General features: G+C 40.4%; 1 protein-coding gene across 11 annotated transcripts; it reads left to right on the top strand.

Moving 5' to 3' along the window:
* Positions 1–10,028: 10,028 nt before the first annotated feature.
* LOC147626878 (uncharacterized) lies at positions 10,029–16,474 on the top strand. Of its 11 annotated transcripts, none has more exons than XM_086815414.1 (5): positions 10,029–10,281; positions 10,398–10,503; positions 11,390–13,044; positions 14,052–14,195; positions 14,353–16,474. In XM_086815414.1, exons 3-5 carry the CDS (start codon positions 11,412–11,414, stop codon positions 16,191–16,193), a joined length of 3,618 nt encoding a protein of 1,205 aa, XP_086671540.1. In that variant the 5' UTR covers positions 10,029–10,281; positions 10,398–10,503; positions 11,390–11,411; the 3' UTR covers positions 16,194–16,474. The 11 variants fall into 11 exon arrangements, with proteins under 11 accessions (XP_086671540.1, XP_086671539.1, XP_086671532.1 ...); XM_086815413.1 differs by having other exon boundaries at positions 10,030–10,281; positions 10,420–10,499; XM_086815406.1 differs by having other exon boundaries at positions 10,030–10,281; positions 10,420–10,499; positions 14,350–16,474.
* Positions 16,475–18,694: the final 2,220 nt, after the last annotated feature.

Raw genomic sequence — 18,694 nt, 5'->3', positions numbered from 1 at the left:
GGTACCATCACAGCCAAGAGCTTGGGCTCAAGATTTGTATTAAGTTTGTAAAAGGGTAATTGATAGTTTTTTCTAGCACTAGCATTGACACAAGCCGTAGACTGAAGACACATTTAGGCATGGACAGTTTATTTTTAGCACAACCACAGTGGTGGTGGAGGAGGACAAAACCTTTTTACAAAGATTTGTATTTAATGCACTACTCTTCCAATAGATGTACACATTAGACCTGGTGGTATTGCAAATCCTTAGGGAGATGGAGGTCACGAGTTCAAATCCCATCATGCTTATGCATGAAGGAATGCACACGGTGTGCTCTCTTTTGCACATGTGTGCAAAAGAGAGCAGGCATGCTCGACCTCTCTTACAGCTTCATGTAGATGAGCATAAGAGCATATTAGATGTTTTGACAGCTAGAGAGGGTATTGATGATTAGTTTGCTATCATTGCGAGTTGTACTTTAGCTTATTATTATTTATTAGATTATTGGTGTCTCACTTTTTCTCATTGCAATTTGTCTTCTCTATTTGATTGTTACATCTTTTGGTCCTTGTTTGGTGGCACTTTGGCCTACACATTATAACCAAAGGAGCTCAGATGGTGACCAAACTTTGCAAGATTAAGGATGGGGTCCAAATATACACACTTGTAAAGTTTGGTCATGTCATCAGAGCACCTTTGGTTGGAATGTGCGTATGCTAGATGCCTGATTTTCAATGTGTTGTGGCCTTAGAGAGCCCCTCAAAATTGGGCCTTGCAAAGTTTGGTCACATCATCGGAGCATCTTTGGCTAGAATATGCGTGTGCAAGATGCTTGATTTTTAATGTGTCGTGGCCTTAGAGAGCCCCTCAAAATCGGGCCTTTGGCCTGCACATTGCAACCAATTGTGCTCCGATGGTGAGGTTGGGGTCCACGTATAGAGAGGGTGGGGTCCACATATAGTCATTTGCAAAGATTAATCATCACCATTGGAGCATATTTTATTAGAATGTACATGCCAGCCGCGTGATTTTCAATGTGTTATGGCCTTAGAGAGCCTATTGGGACTTTGGCCCACACATTGCAACCAACCGTGCTTGGATGGTGACCAAACTTTGCAAGAGTGAGGGTGGCATCCACATATAGACATAAAGTTTGGTCACCATCGGAGTACCTTTGGTTGGAAAGTGCATGCCAGTAGTAGCCGCTTGATTTTCAATGTGTTGTGGCCTTAGAGAGCCCCCTTGAAATCGGGTCTTTGGTTCGTAGATTATAACCAAAAGAGCTCAAATGGTGACCAAACTTTGAAAGAGTGAGGGTGGGGTCCTTATATACACACTTATAAATTTTGGGGTCCATATATACACACTCATGCACACTTATGTACAGACTTATAATGATTGGGGTCCTTATATACACACTTATAAAGTTTGGTCACCATCCAAGCACATTTGGTTTGAATATGTAGGCAACACCTGATTTTCAATGAGTGCCAGGATCAAAAGCTCTTGCTCTTCCACATGTCATCATACCCAAACGTTGTCCAATGGTGATGAAACTTTGCAAGCATGTGGAGTGGTCCCCACCCCACATGCTTGCAAAGTTTCATCACCATTAGATGACATGGGGCCACCCCACATGCTTGCAAAGTTTCATCATCTTTCATCACCATTGAACAACATTTTGGTATGATAGCATACAGAAGAGCGGGAGTTGTTATAAAAAAGGGATTAAGTAATTACATAATACGTTGTAAAAACTTGAAGATATGGGTATCTTATATACACTCGAGACCTCGAGTCTAAAAAAATAAAATAGTGAAAACTTGTAGAATTGGCCCTAATTTCTAAAAGTAGACCTCGAGTCGAGCTCAAAGATCAATTGATAGGATTAATTACAACCTCGACTCAAGGTGTTCAATGAACATGATTGAATATATGTGTATGGTGTGTACGTCATCTTGATGTACCTTGACTCGAGGTAAAGAATTAACGGTTACGATCAAGATATACCTTCACTTGAGGTATTCAACAAACAGGATTCAATGGTGTGCATGCCTTTTATGTGGACCTCAACTAGAGGTTTAGATCAAAAGACATGATCAACTTGCGCCTCGACTCAAGGTATTCAATGATTTGGATTTAATATATGATGTATGTGTGTATGTCTTGTATATGTGCATTTTTTGTACCTCGACTCAAGGTATATCTGGCACCATGTAAGGTTAGCGATGGATGGTGATAGGACCTTGACTCGAGGTATAAAAACTGCCATGGTGGTTATGTCATGGAGTGTGTTAGTAGCCATGATGGACCTCGACTCGAGGTCTGAAATGGAATAAAACATGGCACCATACAGACCACAAGACAAGGTCTTATCTTGCCATCACCACATGGACCATGAGTTGAGGTCTTATCTTTCCATGGTGGAATCATTAGGACCTCAAGTTGAGGTTATGTGTTTTAGGTTCTTAAGGACACATGTGTGTATCTCATAAGTGTCTTGCCTCAACTCAAGTTACGTTAACGGTGTCCCATCTACACGACACAATACAGACCACAAGACAAGGTCTTATCTTGCCATCACCACAAGACAAGGTCTTATCTTGCCATCACCACATGGACCATGAGTTGAGGTCTTATCTTTCCATGGTGGAATCATTAGGACCTCAAGTTGAGGTTATGTGTTTTAGGTTCTTAAGGACACATGTGTGTATCTCATAAGTGTCTTGCCTCAACTCAAGTTACGTTAACGGTGTCCCATCTACACGACACAATCCTAAAGTGAGGACCCATATTATACAAAATGCAAGCACAAAAAATTAAAAAATATCAAAAGAGTTATCTCCTCTCTTCTCCACCCTTCCACACCTCAAGCGAGAGGCTTTTATGCTCACTAACAAATTAATCCACACGAATTAATACTTTCAAATTGGCTTGAGGCTATGGGAAAAAGAAAAAGAACACGAGATGTAAAGGAAAACAAAACAAAACAAAATCTTTGATTCCTCTCTTTCCAAGTTGTATGCTTGACAATATCCTTACTTCCCAACTATGTGTACTTACAAGGGAAACCCTAACTCACTTGATCTGGAATGTTAACGCGTAAGACAAAGCGGTGTGTTTCTTGTTTGTAATGATGTATAAAGAATTGTTGGCTCAAATATTAATCACTAACTATTAATGTTAAGTTAGAAATTTTTTGAGTATACATGACTTATGTTAACTACATAAGGCAATAAAATATACTCTTTGCAACTTGGAAGACAAACTACATAAAACAAGGTAGAACATAACAAGTGGATCTACCATTAATTTTCTTCTACTTTGAAAACTTGGTATGAAAACTATATATTTTTCTTTTCTTTTCTTGCATTATAATATAGACCAATTCCACTAAGTTCTTAGCATGTCTTAATCATTAAAAATATTGGTTTAACCTTGGGATGTCTTTATGAAGATAAGATATATTTACAATACTTACCATGCCTTAACTAATACATTGAATAGTGTACACTTGTTTTTTTGCCCATGCCTTCCAAGTCAATGTGATTCTCATTTCCTTGAATGTAAAAGAGATGAAATGTAGGCCATTTCCAATGCTTGTGGCTATCTTCAAAGGGCATTGATGAATGTTTATAGAAGTGTTCCCACCATCAATTATTATTATTACATGTTATGCTTATGATTTTAATCAACCACTTGTAGATGTTTTTTCTTACCTCCATACGTTTCTTATATTCTTTATAAAAAATCCAACATGAATTTTTGTACATATTATGTCTATAATAGTGTTTTTTTAAAAAACAAATATCCTTGTCCATGAGTTCTTAAAGAACTCTTTTATAGATTTGCCTTTGAAATTTGTTAATTGCTAACTTGATTTATTAAAAATTATATTGAGAGACATGACCTTCGATCTTTCTATTATGAAACATGACCTTTGATCCCTCTATTATAAAACAAACTTTTATATCCACAACATGGAGAGAGAGAGAGAGAGAGAGAGAGAGAGAGAGAGAGAGAGAGAGAGAGAGAAATCATCTTAATTTCTACTAAAATACGTAGTCAATGGACCCTTCACTCACGATGAGATTATGATAAAAAATATATTTGCCAACCTATTGGTACTTGTTATTTATACCTCTCAAGTCTTATGGGTCCCATAAGTGTTTGACCCACCATTTAAAAGCATAAGTTGGCAACTAGTAGGACATCACAAACAACATGGTATGCCCTTTTTTTTCTTGTTAGTTTTTTAAAATGTATTGGTACTAGTCTTGAATTCATGGTACGACATTGTACATAAGTTAATATGTAAAAGAAGAAAGTTAATTCTTGGTAGGTCATCGTCGTGATCGATTTTTGGGTTTTTCCTAAAGGCATAAATATTAATTTAAGATTGACATTTTTCTTGATATAAAATTGCAAAGGTTATTAAGTCAAGATTTTCAAATTTCTAAAGAAACTTTTTTCTCACATATATTTGATGTCAAGTAGGTGGCTTAAGTGCATATCCCTTTTATTTGTTAGCTACATGGATAAGTTCAAGACTATACTTATCCCCATTAGATTATCTTAAAAATTCACATTTTTCATACTTTATTGACTCCATGAATCATGTTCACTTTAATTACTCATCCAACACAATATTCAATGTGATGGCTCATCTAATTTATATCATAACCACATTTGTATATGTTATTTTTCTTACACACATATAAAAAGTCCTTTGACAACATAACATGAAATTTGGGGTGTCACCTCATAGCACTAGCACCATGATATCTTTTTACTTTGGTATAAATGCATACACTTTAATTTTATACCATGGCATGCATGCATGAACATGGGATGCATGAACACGGGATGTAGGCCTCTTATAGCCCTTAAAATGAACATGCATGCATGAACATGGGATGTAGGCCTTTTATAGTCCTTAAAATGGACTTAGGTGTAGCTAGACCATAGTTTACAAAGTATTGAATTAGCCATTTAGTAATGCATTGAGGAGGTTAGAATTAGCCATTTTGTACTTTTGAAGTTAGAATCAGCCATTTAGTAATGCATTGAGGACATTATAATTAGCTAGTTTTTACTTTTAAAGTTAGAATTAGCAATTTAGTAGTGCATTGAGGAGGCCTCATTATCTTAAATCTTAAATATCACCATTAGTAGTTATCTTGACTTTTTTGGTTGCTTGTATTTCTATTCTCAATAGATGTTAACTTTAGAATATGTATTTTTTAGTGTAACCACATTGATTTTGTGGGAGCACCCTTATATCTCCATATTTTTGTGTGCTTATGGATCAAGAGGAGTTGGTTAGAGATTTATTAGCCGTCTTAAGCATTTGAACTCTCGTTTCCTTCTGCATGAATGCTATTTGACTAATCAATTGCTTGATAGATTCATCCATGGGATTAAACATGAAGTAATCTATAATAGCTTAGTCATTAGAGTGATCACTACATGGGATGAATTCATAACAAATTCCGTCTAACTAGAAGATAATCTTAAGGGAGCCAAAGCATTGGATTCTAAATCTATACTTCCAGAGTCACGGGACATAGAACTTCTACAGTTAAACCCCGGCTAAAGGCAACACTTTAGCAGAGATGAATTTCACAGATTTCATGAAAGCACTCCAAGAGGGAATGAAGGCCAATAGAGCTCCAAAAAGCACTCCAAGTGGGAATTAAGGCCACTAGAGCTCCAGAAAATGTACATATGTATCCAAGGAGAGTGCTTTAATGGTGCTCAATCTACCAACAAGGGCATTCGACCAGTGAGTGTCTAGTCCTAAGGGCACGCTATAATGAAAATTTTACTTTTTCTGGAAGTTATGGTCATGAGGCTTTACAATACTACACACGTTTGCAAACCCTTGATAATGCTTCCAGACCTCAGCAGTTGGCTTTACTAACTCCATCATAAGCCACAAGCCATAATGTCTACAGCAACACCTCAACCTAATGCTAAGCAAACACCACAACAACCTATTGCAAGGGGGATTTACAATGCACAAAATGTGTCATTACCTCCCCCAGTTTTGGAACCTTAACCTCCACCCCCAAGGATCACACCATTGAATCAAATAGGTTTCGAGGAACCTTTTGAGTGTTTAGAATATGAGGTTAACTTGGAGAGTGGACTCCCATAGCTTTATCCAGACTACTATGTAGTCGATGCAAGAGGTGGAATCAAACTACTATACCAGTCAGTGCCACAGTAGGAAGAGGTCGAGACATTAACTCTACTATCAAGAGAATGCCTCTTCAATGCTATCATTGTCAGGTACCACACAGAGTCTCTAAGTGTCCCATCAGAAACCAACCAATTACCCAAGTTGCATCTTCCAAAATGTGCCACTTGCAACTGTAATTGTTGTGGCATAGACCATTGGATCAAAGATTTCCCAATAAAGGTGGTGGTTGCAAATCAATAGAATGGTCCTACCATGACACCTCTCAACATGATTGGAGTGGGTGTTCAAACTCAGAGATCAATTTTGAGAAATCCTAACCCATATTTGATTGCAATAGCATGACTCATGGCTCAAAACACACCTATTGTGGAAAAGAAAGTAGAAAACCAGGCTACTTCAGTAGTGGGATCCAAAAAAAGAGGGGCCATAGAAGAAAGAAATCCATAAAAGGGGGAAAAACGGAGAAAACGGAATGAGTAAACTTGGGAACACCTGACGAACCAGTCTACATGAATGATATTGATGAGAATTTCAATTCAGCGGACACACATGCTGGTTCTAAGCAAACTAGAGACACTCAAACAAAAACTAAGGAAACTAAAAAAGAAAGGATGCAGGCCCTCAAGAAACCAAACAAAGAGAAACTTGGTTTATACCCTAACCTTGTAAAAGAATTGGAACAACCTCATGAGATCACGGATATGGTCACACATACTGAGAAGGAGTTAGAACCAAGACCAAAACAAGTAAACATCTCTGACACTTCTCATCCAAACAACCTATACCTACTGTCATCCTTGAGGTCAGCGAGAAATCACCTATCCCAAGCATGGATTCTCAACTCTTTAGGAGAATGTTTGAGTATGAGAACCCCAAACCCATTTAAGAGGTGGAAATTCCAATATCACTAGCACCCTCATATGGTAGAGAGGTGACAAGTACTCCCTTGAATATCCCTAAATTGTTGGAGTTCATGGCTTCTAAAACAAAGACCACGATGACTACGTGCTTGTGTGGAGATCCTGAACTCTTTAGAGAATTGAAAACTCTTTTAAATGGAGAACTCAACACAGGACTAGCACCATTTGTAGAAACCCACAAGACTCAACCCTACTATAGAATTTTGCCGACTTAATTTATATACAAGATCCAAGAACCCAAGTAGAGGATGAGTATGCCAAATCAATGGTCAAAATTCCATTAAATAAATTGCATCAATACTTTGAAGGTGATGAATCCAATGCATTACTACCAGTCAACCGCCAAGGGCATCATAGTAAATGGGAGCCTTTGATGGTGGTGTAGGAGTCAGTATAATCACCAAAAGATGTTGGGAAAAAAAGGCCAAACCTAAGCTTGAAGTCTCATACATTGTGGTTAAAATGGTCTCATACATTGTGGTTAAAATGGTTGATGGTATTGTTACTAAACCAATTGGAATGTTACGCAACCTTAAGATCAAGGTGTTACGCAACCTTAAGATCAAGCTTGAAGTCTCATACATTGTGGTTAAAATGGTTGATGGTATTGTTACTAAACCAATTGGAATGTTACGCAACCTTAAGATCAAGGTGTTACGCAACCTTAAGATCAACCTTAAAATCAAGGTGTTGAAACATCAGGTGACACATACGTTCATTGTGATGGACTTTTCCAAGTAACGTGATTGTTATGAAATGATCTTAAGAAGACCATTTATGCATGAATCAAAGTTTGAAAATCAGTGGTGTTAAGAGGTTTTAGTACGAGAAACTTGTGAAATTCATAAAATGTACAAAATGACTTGCATTATTCATGGGAATATTTAGTTGGAGCACTGGGGAAATAGGTGCCTCACCTTGAAATAGAGGTTTTAGTACAAGAAACTTGTAAAATTCATAAAATGTACAAAATGACTTGCATTGTTCATGGGAATATTTAGTTGGAGTAAATGGACCTGTGACATTCTTTTTCAAACTTGTGAATATCATTAATTGAAGGTAATTTACTTATAAATCTTTTTCAAACCTGTCAATTTCATTAATTAAAGTTATTTTAGTTTTATTTTAGCTAAAAAAAGCTGTGACATTCTTTTTCAAACTTGCGAATTTTTTTTTTGGAAAAGACTGGAATTATATTATAGAAATGGGAAGATTTTTACAAAAAAGCTTTTTATAAAGAAACTTAACTTGTTACAGCTCAACTAGCTCAAGGGTAAACTGAATCATCTTAATGTCTCGGATGTTGAGTGCCATAGCTTCTTTCCTGTTTGACTCTATTTCCTTGGCTACTTCGATTGCCTCATTGTTGTTGGCAATGATAAGGTCTAGGTCCATTCTCTCCCTTTGGATTACTTCTAGTTCTGCCATCTCCTTCATCAATCTTGACTTGGCCTCCTTTAATGCTAATCTCATCTGCACAGATAGACAATGCTTCAATCCATGCATCATGTTACCTAGTTCACATTGGAAAACCCACTAATTCCTATTTATCCAAACCGTCCACAGGAACGAAGCCCTAATAGAATTCCAAGGATCCGAAGAAGACAGGCCATAACTTTCTCCTAAAAGTATCTCTTTCTAGCTGAGGAAATACACCCACACTTTCCTCGTGTGGTCAATGAATGTTACATACTACTTGCAGCCACCCATAGATGTAGTTTTTGTTGGATCCTCCGGGTGGACAGGGGCCATTATGTTGGACAAGAATCTCAGAGCCTCCACATTGGAAGGGCAGGTTATAAAGAGGCGAGGGATTGTTTTCGGGGTGCACCTACATCTTGGACACTGACCGTCCCCTATACTAATCTTGTGAGCTCTCTCGTTGGTCAACAGAGCTTGGTGAAGGATTAGCCATAAAAGACATGACATTTTTGGGGAGATGATGTTGCTCCAGATTTTCCCAAATCTATACTCCCATTGTCTTCTATCCCAACTAAGGTGCCATCTAGAGTTTAGCTTAATGTGGAGGGGGGGGTCAGTTTCTTGAAGTGGGGGAAAGGTTAGAGAGAATCTTTCCCTTTCCATACGATTGCCCTTATCCTGAATGGGCCTTTGTGATGGATGAAGGCTGCCAAATTGTTGTCCCACAGAGAGATTCTTGCTAACACGAGGTTGATATCTACCTCATTGAGTCGAAACTTTTCCTTCATCAATCTTGGGGACAACCATCCATTATCTTGAGTGCTCCACAGGTCCCCCCAAGTTCCTATTCCTTTTTTTGAGAGTTTGTATGCTGTTGGGATCTGATCAGACCACCGAGAACCAGACTGAATCCATGTGATAGAGGTCCGCCTTGAATCTTAGGTTGGGAGAAAGCCCCAATAGGGCTTTTAGATTATTCCGTGCTCTCCAGAATCCCTTTATGAGAGGGCTCCCCTTGGGTTTGATTTGCAAGCTCAACTTCTCCAAATTTGTGAATTTCATTATTTGAAGGCATTTTAGTTATATTTTAGCTTTAAAAAAGCTATAAAATCTCAAGAAAAACCTTCAAAATTGTAAGGTTCTAAGTTGGGTGATTTTGTTGCAAAAAAATGTTTATGCAAATAAGAAAGAATATATACATAGATATATATGTATGTATAAAATACATAAATATATGTATTTATACATACATATATATCTATGCATATATGTATATACATAGATATCTATGTATGTATATATACCTATGTATATAGATAGATATCTATGTATATGTGTAAATACATATATACATGTATGTATATATATATATATATATATATATATATATATATATATATATATGTATGCCTGTTAGGCTGTTTTCACACAAAAGCGCTTGTGGGTCGGTGGTGCGCCAGGGGCCCACGACGACTCAAAAGTCAGGAGCCTGACGACAGCAGGCTCACACGGCTGCGCGGGAAGATCGAAGAACCGGCGGGTGGCTGTCCGCATGCCGGCAAAGTGCCGGACATCACGGCGCGCGCCAGGCCCCACGTGGCCGCTGTTCTGTGCGTCGCGGTAGTCCCACCATTTCCAGCACATGAGGCGGCCAATGGCCATCAGTCGCTCTCCTCAACGTGCCCACAGAGCGATGGCGGAAAAGACTTCTCAAAAGGGACGGAAACTTCCCCAGCGCACTACTTGCCCCAGGTCTTCTGCGAAACCCTAATTTTCCCCCGTTGCCTTACTATGTTTTCCCCCATTCTGTACTAACTCTCCCCCTTTCCCCCTCCCTCTTCCTTTTGATCCGATCGCTTTGTTTGAAGATCTGCCGTCGTCGTAATCCAGCTGCTAGCAGGTGGCACGTTCTGTTTCAGAGGAGAGTCAAGGTCCCTTTTCATGGTGCTTTGAAGCAGCACAGAACTCAGGCTTGTGCACTTCCGCTCCTTCATCTTATCGAGAGAGAGAGAGAGAGAGAGAGAGAGAGAGAGAGAGAGACGGAAGGGGGTATGTAGAACTTGTTTGTGTGTGTGTGTGTGTGTGTGTGAGAGAGAGAGAGAGAGAGAGAGAGAGAGAGAGAGAGAGAGAAAGAGGGGGGGCCGGGGGGGGGGGGGGGGGAGAGGATGTAGATGTTTGTGTGTGTCTGTGAGAGAGAGAGAGAGAGAGAGAGCTTTTCCTGTATACGGTTTCATTGCAAATTTCTTAAGACTCTTATTACCAAACCATGGCCTTCATTTTCCTCTTTGGGATCTCCTACAAGGTTATAGATATTTAGAAGTAGTGAAGTTATGATCGTCTTTCCACCAAAGATAGAGATAGTTTGAAAGCAAACCATGTTCACAGAGTGTTTCATAAGAAAGAATACAGATGAGGGTATAGGCCCATGCTTCCTGCTTCTCTATCCGCCCTTTTGAATATGATCGTTCCTCACACCAACAGCATGCCATGTCTAAACTGCCGTTTTACATCTATGTAAGGCCTGTTTTTGGTGAAAGTCAGAGAGAGAGAGAGAGAGAGAGAGAGAGAGAGAGAGAGAGAGAGAGCAAGCATACACGTGTGCACATGCTTGCCTGCAGGGGGGTGCATGCTTGCACGTGCACGCGCACATACACACACATATACTCTCAGGCAGAGTAAGGTTCCACTGCTATGATTCCCTGGCTTGATGTGGTCTGCTACATTGTAACAAGCCACCACAAATACTTAATAAGCTTTTATCTTTTTATTGATTCATAGTCATGATCCATTGTAAGCTGCATGGTCATGCATGAACGTAGACCCCCGGACAGTTTCCTAAAGCAGTTCTGTTTTGTATCAGGAACAATCAGTTATAATCAGAGATGCAGGAGGGAGAGGCCTTGCAACATTCAACGGCTGGGACCCATTCGCCCCAGCTACCCTCAAACGTCCTTGCAGACTCTGCACGTAGTGCACGTCCTTTATCTGGCAAGTCTAAGAAAAGGGAAAGGCCAGATCATAATGCCAGCAAAAAAGATCAGTGCAGTGAAGAGTATGAGAGCCCCCAGAAGCGTGAGTGCCTGGTGAAAGGTGCAGATTTTGTTTCTACAGATGGAGGATTAACGAATCTCTCAGCAGTTGATCAGCTGATCCTTGTCATGCGGCATGAGCAGTCTTCTTCTCGAAGAAGCACACTTGCAGGCGTCATCGTTGCAACTTTGAGAGAGGACTGTTTGCAACAGTTTGTTCAGTTGGGAGGCGTGTCTGTTCTGGATGATTGGCTTCAGGATGGGCAGAAGGCAAAATCTGGAGATGGAACCTCAAAGGATGCAGATAAAGCTATGGATGATGTACTAGGGATGATTCTTCAAGCACTTAAAATGTTGCCTGTTAATCTGGAAGCATTAAAGGGGTGCAGCATAGGAAAGTCAGTGAACCATTTGCGCAGTCATAGAAATGTGGAAATCCAGAAGCAAGCAAGAAAGTTGGTGGATATTTGGAAGAAAAGAGTTGACTTTGAAATGAAACACAGTTGCACTGATCGCAGCGATCGAATGGATTGTGTGGCTTCTCCAGTTGATCTCTCTCCAGCTAAGGCAGCTGAGGTTACTGAGGTAACAACGATGCCAGCTGAGTTGAATAGCACTGCACTTTCAAGTGAGGTCACCGTGACTGTGGGGGTCGGATCTAGTGCCTCGGCATCCCAGAACTGTACTGCAACAAAACCACATGAGAAATCAAGTGTGCCTTCTGAGAAAGATGGGAGTAACACTTTGGGTTATCCATGCTCTTCTTCGATTACATCTGTTTCAATTCACAGTCCAATTGAGACAGAAAATGATGAGCACTCTGCAGTAACTGTAGCTCCCATTGATCATAAGAAAGAGATTTCAAATCCATTAGAATGCCATAAGCCTGAGGGGAAAGATCTCAAGTGTGGAAGTAGCACCAACAAAAATGAGCCAAACAGGCATGCAGGTTGTGTTACAGGTGTTACTGTCAATGAAAGGACAAATGAGTACAGGAAAAAACTAAGGAGTGGTAGCTCCAGTGCTGTTCCTTCTAGCACTGACTTGCGTATAAATGCAGCCCTGAGCCATGAAGTTCTTAAGAGAAATGGACCCGATAAAAAGACTATTACCTTCTCTATGGAGAATGCCAAATGCATAGACATTGGTATGGGTGATAGCCAACAGCATCATGTGGCATCTACGAAGGAAAGTACAGCAACAAACTGTCACTCATCGGAATTGAGTACAAGGACAGGAAATTTGTCACAGGATTCTTCTTGTCTGCAAAGTATTGATGTTGGTAGCAGAGAGGAAAATGTAGCAGAAATTTGTGTCACGGATGGGAAGACAGATGGTGTGAATGAAATATGCATATCTAGCCAGTCTTCTTGCAGTGATAAACAAAGTGGCACATATCCAACGATGGCCTTCAAAGCCACCGGGGGTGTTGCAGTTGACATGACAAAGAAGAGCTGTAAAAACTCACAGGATTTTGAACTACAAGGTAAAATTCACCACTTCATAGATAGAAAACAAGAAGCCTCTTCTATGTGTATAAACACCTACATAAAGGGATCTAACCTTGGGCCTTGGTCACATGCATTAGCACAGAGCCTGGGCTATGTGTTACCTTGCCTTGGGACTAGGTCACATACATTAGCACATAGTCTGCACTACGTATATGATGATTTCTAGTTTGTTCATTAATCTGATCTTTGCCATTAGTTTATAAGAGGCATGTCATTGTAGGAGTGTTTTGGGGTCTTAACTGGGCTCATAAGTATTTTCATTGGGCTGGGTAGAGAACAATGATGTGTGCCTATGTGTGGGCAGCCTTTTTTAGAGAGGTGGGCACCAGGGCAAGCTTTGCCCCTGTACGCATATAAGGATGCCCATGTCAGTGTATAGGTCCCACACACCTCTTCTGCCTACAACAAAATCAAAATCATAGTAGACAAGATGAAAATTTGATTTGTTAGAGACTGCCACACCCATCCAAAAGTTGGCTGCCCATCCTCCCTGACTTAATGGGCACTAAGTGGGGGCCCAGTCACCATTTAGGAGGGGCAATGCCTTTTCCTGTGTGTAAAGGGAGACGTCCATGTACTGTTGGCTTGCATCTGCATTGGCTGGACAGGTGAGCGATGGGCACTCTGGCTATGTGTAATCTGCCTTAGTGTTTCCCTTGATAATCCCAACAAACTGAGCATGTTCAGAGAACTTCAAAGGAAGGATAGTTTTGAGGTGACATCACACCATCATAGCAACAGCTTCAGAAGGCTAACTCTAGCTGGACCCACTATGTGATGTGGCTAGCTTGCAGGTTTTATCCCCCACAATCCTCAGGTTGAGATGACTTTGCTTGGATGTTACCCATTTGAAACCCCAAATCTCCTCTCATTCTATGCAAGCCTTTACTAGTTGAGCATAGGAGATTCTGTTAATTGCGTTTCAAGTACACTATAATGAAAGTTGACTGGCCATTCTTCTAACAATAGTTGTTTACTTCAGGGAGTGATTCAAAAAGTACAGGAGATGCTGAAATAGTTGCACAATCAGAGCTCCTTCAGGAGCACACGTGCGCCTCATCAGAGGCCAAGGAAGGTTTGTCATGCCATTCAAGAAAAGACATGAGCTTCAAAGAAGACGCTTCAGGTCTTAAGCTTATCCCTTTTCTTAGAAGTTGAGCATGCTATTGATTTTTTTAAATTGGATAATTTCTATACCCAATGCCCTTGCACTGTTTTTTTTTTTTCCCAAGTTCCGGTCTTTGTGTCCAATACCTGACATGAAGGTTCAAATCATCTAGCAGATGAGCATGTAAACCAATCACCATCCTCTGAGGCGGAGCTTGATCACCTGAATGCAATCACTGCTACTCTAACATCCAAAAGAGGTGGAATGGTGATAACTCTACCGGATGCAGCAACTGATGCTGTGGACCATGAAGAGTCTTGCCTCGGTGACCATAAAGAACTTGACAAGGCTCATTCTGAATCTGATCAGGACCCCTTTAGCAACATCACAGTCAATACACAAAAGGATGCAGGCTTGCTTGATGAGACAACACATTCAAACAGCCTTAGAAGCCCTATGGATGCATGTCAAGCATCAGGAAATGAGAATGTGCTGTCTTCTTTCCACAGTAACAGTAGGGATCTGAGCAACGATGACGAAAAAGTGTCAATGTTGTCAACTAGGAATCATAACAAGGCTGATGACTCTTGCCAGCCGCCCTCTTCTGACACATGTGAACATGCTGACAGTAAGATGAAAACAACTGGAACTTCGGCAACAACAATTCTGTCGGATGTTCATCAACCACCTGCAAATGCAGTGGTGTCGGTTAGGACACATTTGCCTCATGATTTCGACCTGAATGAGGGTCTTGCAGTAGATGAATTATCGCAAGATCGTAGTCTGCCTTCCATCACACCTTTCACAAGTACGTCTAATGCCTTGACAGCGTCAACAAAACCTGTGAGTAGCTTGAGTGCTCCCATTACTGTGACTGCTGCTACCAAAGGAGTTTTCATGCCCCCATCTAACTCCTCCTTGAACAAATGTGATGGTTGGAAAGGCTCTGCAGCTACCAGTGCGTTTCGTCCAGCTGAACCTCGCCATGTACCAGCAAAGATGCAAACCACCCCAGATAATAAGGCACCTTCTGTGAATCAAGTTAAGAATGTTAACAACTTTGATTTAAATGTGGCTGACCTGGGGACTTGTGAAGATTGTCAAAATAAAACATGTCCCATCCTATCTGGGCCACTATCTGGCCAGTGTCCACGTGAACCTGACTTGGATTTGAATCGTGGTGGAGAGCATGTTGAGACAGCGATCTCAACAACTTCTATCTTAGAGACTGTAATGCAGCTACCCTCTGAAAAACCACAGAAGCTCTTGGCTAGAGCTAAAGTACTTGATTTTGATTTGAATGAAGGGCCTGATGAAGTACTACAAGAGCAAGTGGATCTTCCCACATCTGCAACCAGAAGCTATACCTTTGATGGACCAAGTGGGCCTGCTACATCTGGAGAAATGGCCATATGGCAGTCAGCATGCACTTCATTTCCAGTTGTTACAGTCAACGTGGCCAGGTCAGAGCTACCTTGCATTGGCTCCATGACCCAACCCACTGTCGGTCCGACACACAGTTCAACTGTCATCCATCCACCAGTATCTTCTTCGGTGATGTACTCACGAACGAGTCCCTTTTTTGGATGCACGCCTGTTCCCTTTCCAGCAAGCTTTACTTATAATCCTATCTCAGTGGCACCTGATTCATCTTTTGCAGTGCCTAAAATGGGCACTGGCACTGTTGTGTCTTCCCAAGGCGCAAGGTCAAGAGCCAACACACCAGTTGAGAGACCACCATTTGTGATGAACATTGATGACCTGGGAGGAGCCAATGGCTTCTATACATGGGGGAGGTCAGATCAGAACATCTATAACAGTACTGGACCGACCATCATCAGCTACAACTACAAAGATGTCGGAGTCAATGGGAAAGAGCACTTGGTAAATCTTGATGGTAGTGCATCTTTGGAACAGCAGATGCGTTTGTTTCAGCAAGCTGCGGTTCCGATGACAACTATGAAAAGGAAGGACTATGATTATATTTATGGATTGAAGCAGTCAACATGGCACTGATAGAAAGATTTCTTAATAAAAAAATTCATGTGTAAGAACATGTACAAGAATGTCCAAGGTTAAAAAGACCTCAAATATTTTTTAAAGCTCGTATATACCAATCCCTTTTAGCATATACAAAAAGCATGAGGGGATGGGATAAAAGAGATCTGATTGTGTAACTGGGGGGCACTCTGAAATCAGAATAATGTTTGGTGACTCATATGTCAAAATCTAGAAAAGAATGGGGACAAATGTTTGTTATTTTGGCTTTAATATATGCAATTGACTTCTTCAGGAAATGTTATGGCCATTGATGTAGATTACTTATGCACTCTGGTTCTTCAAGCTTTTTGAAAGCATGCATTTTGCTTGAAGTTCACCTATGGGCTAGTTTCCTTCATCATCGATAATATATTGGTAGCAATCTCGATTACATTCAGTGGGCATTGGCAGTACTTGTAGATAGTTGGGATATGTGCATTTTGTGTGAGATTTGTGTGAAATGACAGGCAATGATTTATTTGGGATGCTTTCTACTGTTGAGAATAAGCTTGACGAGACCAATTGTCCATTGTGGTCCTATACGGCATGTCATGTATTGGTTGCCAAAGGGCTTTGGAATGTCGTCATTCACATTGAGGTACGCTATGTCTCGTTGGCATAGAATAGTACAAGTACTTTAGATGGTGATACTAGTTCAAATATAACTATGGCATTTGTCTTTGCACCTCCTATAATGGAACAAGCCAAGCGGGATGGCAAGGATACATAGGCATATGCATTGGTGGCGTTTTTCGTGAAAAGAAGCATTATTTCTCGTATTCACTCATGTAAAACTGCCAAGCATGCTTAAGATGTGCTTGCTATGCTTTACCAGGTACGTAACGCGAGGAACGCGTGGCCTACTTGTGTAAGTTGTTAGAGTCTGAGTATATGAATGAGGGAGATTTAGGGAGCAGCTTGCATGTATGGATGAACATCTGAACAGTTCATTGGTCTATTTTTCTCACAGCTTTATCAGATTTATACCACAGTGTTTTGCATCTATACTTCGGCTCATGATGATGAAGGGTATCTCAGTGTGCTTACGTTTGATGAGTTGGTTGTGGTGCTCTTGTAAGAAGAGCAATCTCGGCAAAACCAAACTAGTATAAGAGTGGGAGATAAGGCATTTGCTGCCAATAAAAAAGGTAAAGGTAAACCGTTTTCTCATAGTGACTACTAGCCAAAGGTAGAATCAGAGACTCTGTCATTCTTAGGGCATGCTTAGTGGTTAGATTTGTTGATCATGTCTCTCGTTTGCTTTGATCCACCATCAGCTCATGGTAACACAGTTCATGACCGAAGTGATGGACACATCATTGTAGTATCCTGTGCTCTAAGCTATGGGCTTTACAGGTTGGACATGTATGAGAGGTTGGCACATAATACTTGTTTAGCTATTGTCACACGTGTTATGAGTGCATCAATGCAAGAGCTATGGCATGCCTTCTTTGGTCACTTATATTTTGGTAGTTTGTTGCACCTTAAAAGGTAAGAGATAGTGAGAGTTGCCAAAGCTTGAGGTCCCTATCAAACATGTATGTGAGAGGTGTATTTTGGGTAAGATATAACGGACATCATTCTCGAAAGATGGATGAGTAAGCGTTATCCATATATTATAGCTTATACATAGTTATGTATGTGGTTCTATGAGGACACCATCAATGGGGGGATATCTCTACTTTGTGGCTTTTATTGATGACTTCTTCAGGCACAGTTGGGTGTATCCGCGTTGAAAACAAAGTTAGAAGTTTTTACATGCTTTAGATACTTCATGTCTATAGCTAAAAATGTGTTTGCATGTAAAGTTGGCACCCTTTGTACATATCGACGAGGAGGGGAGTATATATCGAAGGGTTTGTCTTGCTTATGCTCTTGTTGAGAAATGCAATGTGTAAGGGTACAACATGTGTAGAGCAAGGAGAGGAACATGCACATTAGAAAAAAAATAGACTAAGGGTCCAATGTCAAAGGTTGATTTATATGGTCATTTGTAAAAGGTAAAGTCAAAGGTCAAAAAGGTAGCACATGGAAAGTGCAAGGAGGCACATGTAGTGTGAACATTTATTGACACATGGAAGACACAAGGATGCACACAAAGCATGGATTGGGACTATATAATGATGTACTTGGATCATTCTAATGAAAGAGATTTATGTGGGTTTTTAGTTAAAGTTTGTCATTATCCTTCGTTAGTTTAATCTCAACTTGTGTCTTAATCACTAGGCTTAATCATGTCTCTCGTTTGCTTTGATCCACCATGAGCTCAACCATGCTTGATTTTCCAACATGGTATCGGAGCCATGACTCTTTACTTATGCTATCTCATGCTAGTAGTTGTATCACTAATCTTGTACTAATTAAAGAGAATGCGAGGGAGAGGGAGAGCTTGAGTTCCTTGCAAGCAAACACATAGAGGGAGAGCTTGAGTTCCTTTGCAAGCAAACACATACACACAAGAGAGAGCAAGACACAAG

This window comes from Cibotium barometz, chromosome 21 (genome assembly GCF_041138505.1).
Source record: "Cibotium barometz isolate CiBa-2024 chromosome 21, ASM4113850v1, whole genome shotgun sequence".
NCBI classification, from domain to species: domain Eukaryota; kingdom Viridiplantae; phylum Streptophyta; class Polypodiopsida; order Cyatheales; family Cibotiaceae; genus Cibotium; species Cibotium barometz.
This window is presented reverse-complemented; position numbering and strand designations above follow the sequence as displayed.

What these genes read in the sequence shown, in the direction of transcription:
- LOC147626878 (XM_086815406.1), top strand. Translation starts at nt 11,412, where the DNA reads ATGCAGGAGGGAGAGGCCTTGCAACATTCAACGGCTGGGACCCATTCG. An exon ending in ACAGGATTTTGAACTACAAG is followed by an intron (nt 13,045 to 14,051) that starts GTAAAATTCACC and finishes TGTTTACTTCAG; the next exon opens with GGAGTGATTCAAAAAGTACA. An exon ending in CTTCAAAGAAGACGCTTCAG is followed by an intron (nt 14,196 to 14,349) that starts GTCTTAAGCTTA and finishes CAAATCATCTAG; the next exon opens with CAGATGAGCATGTAAACCAA.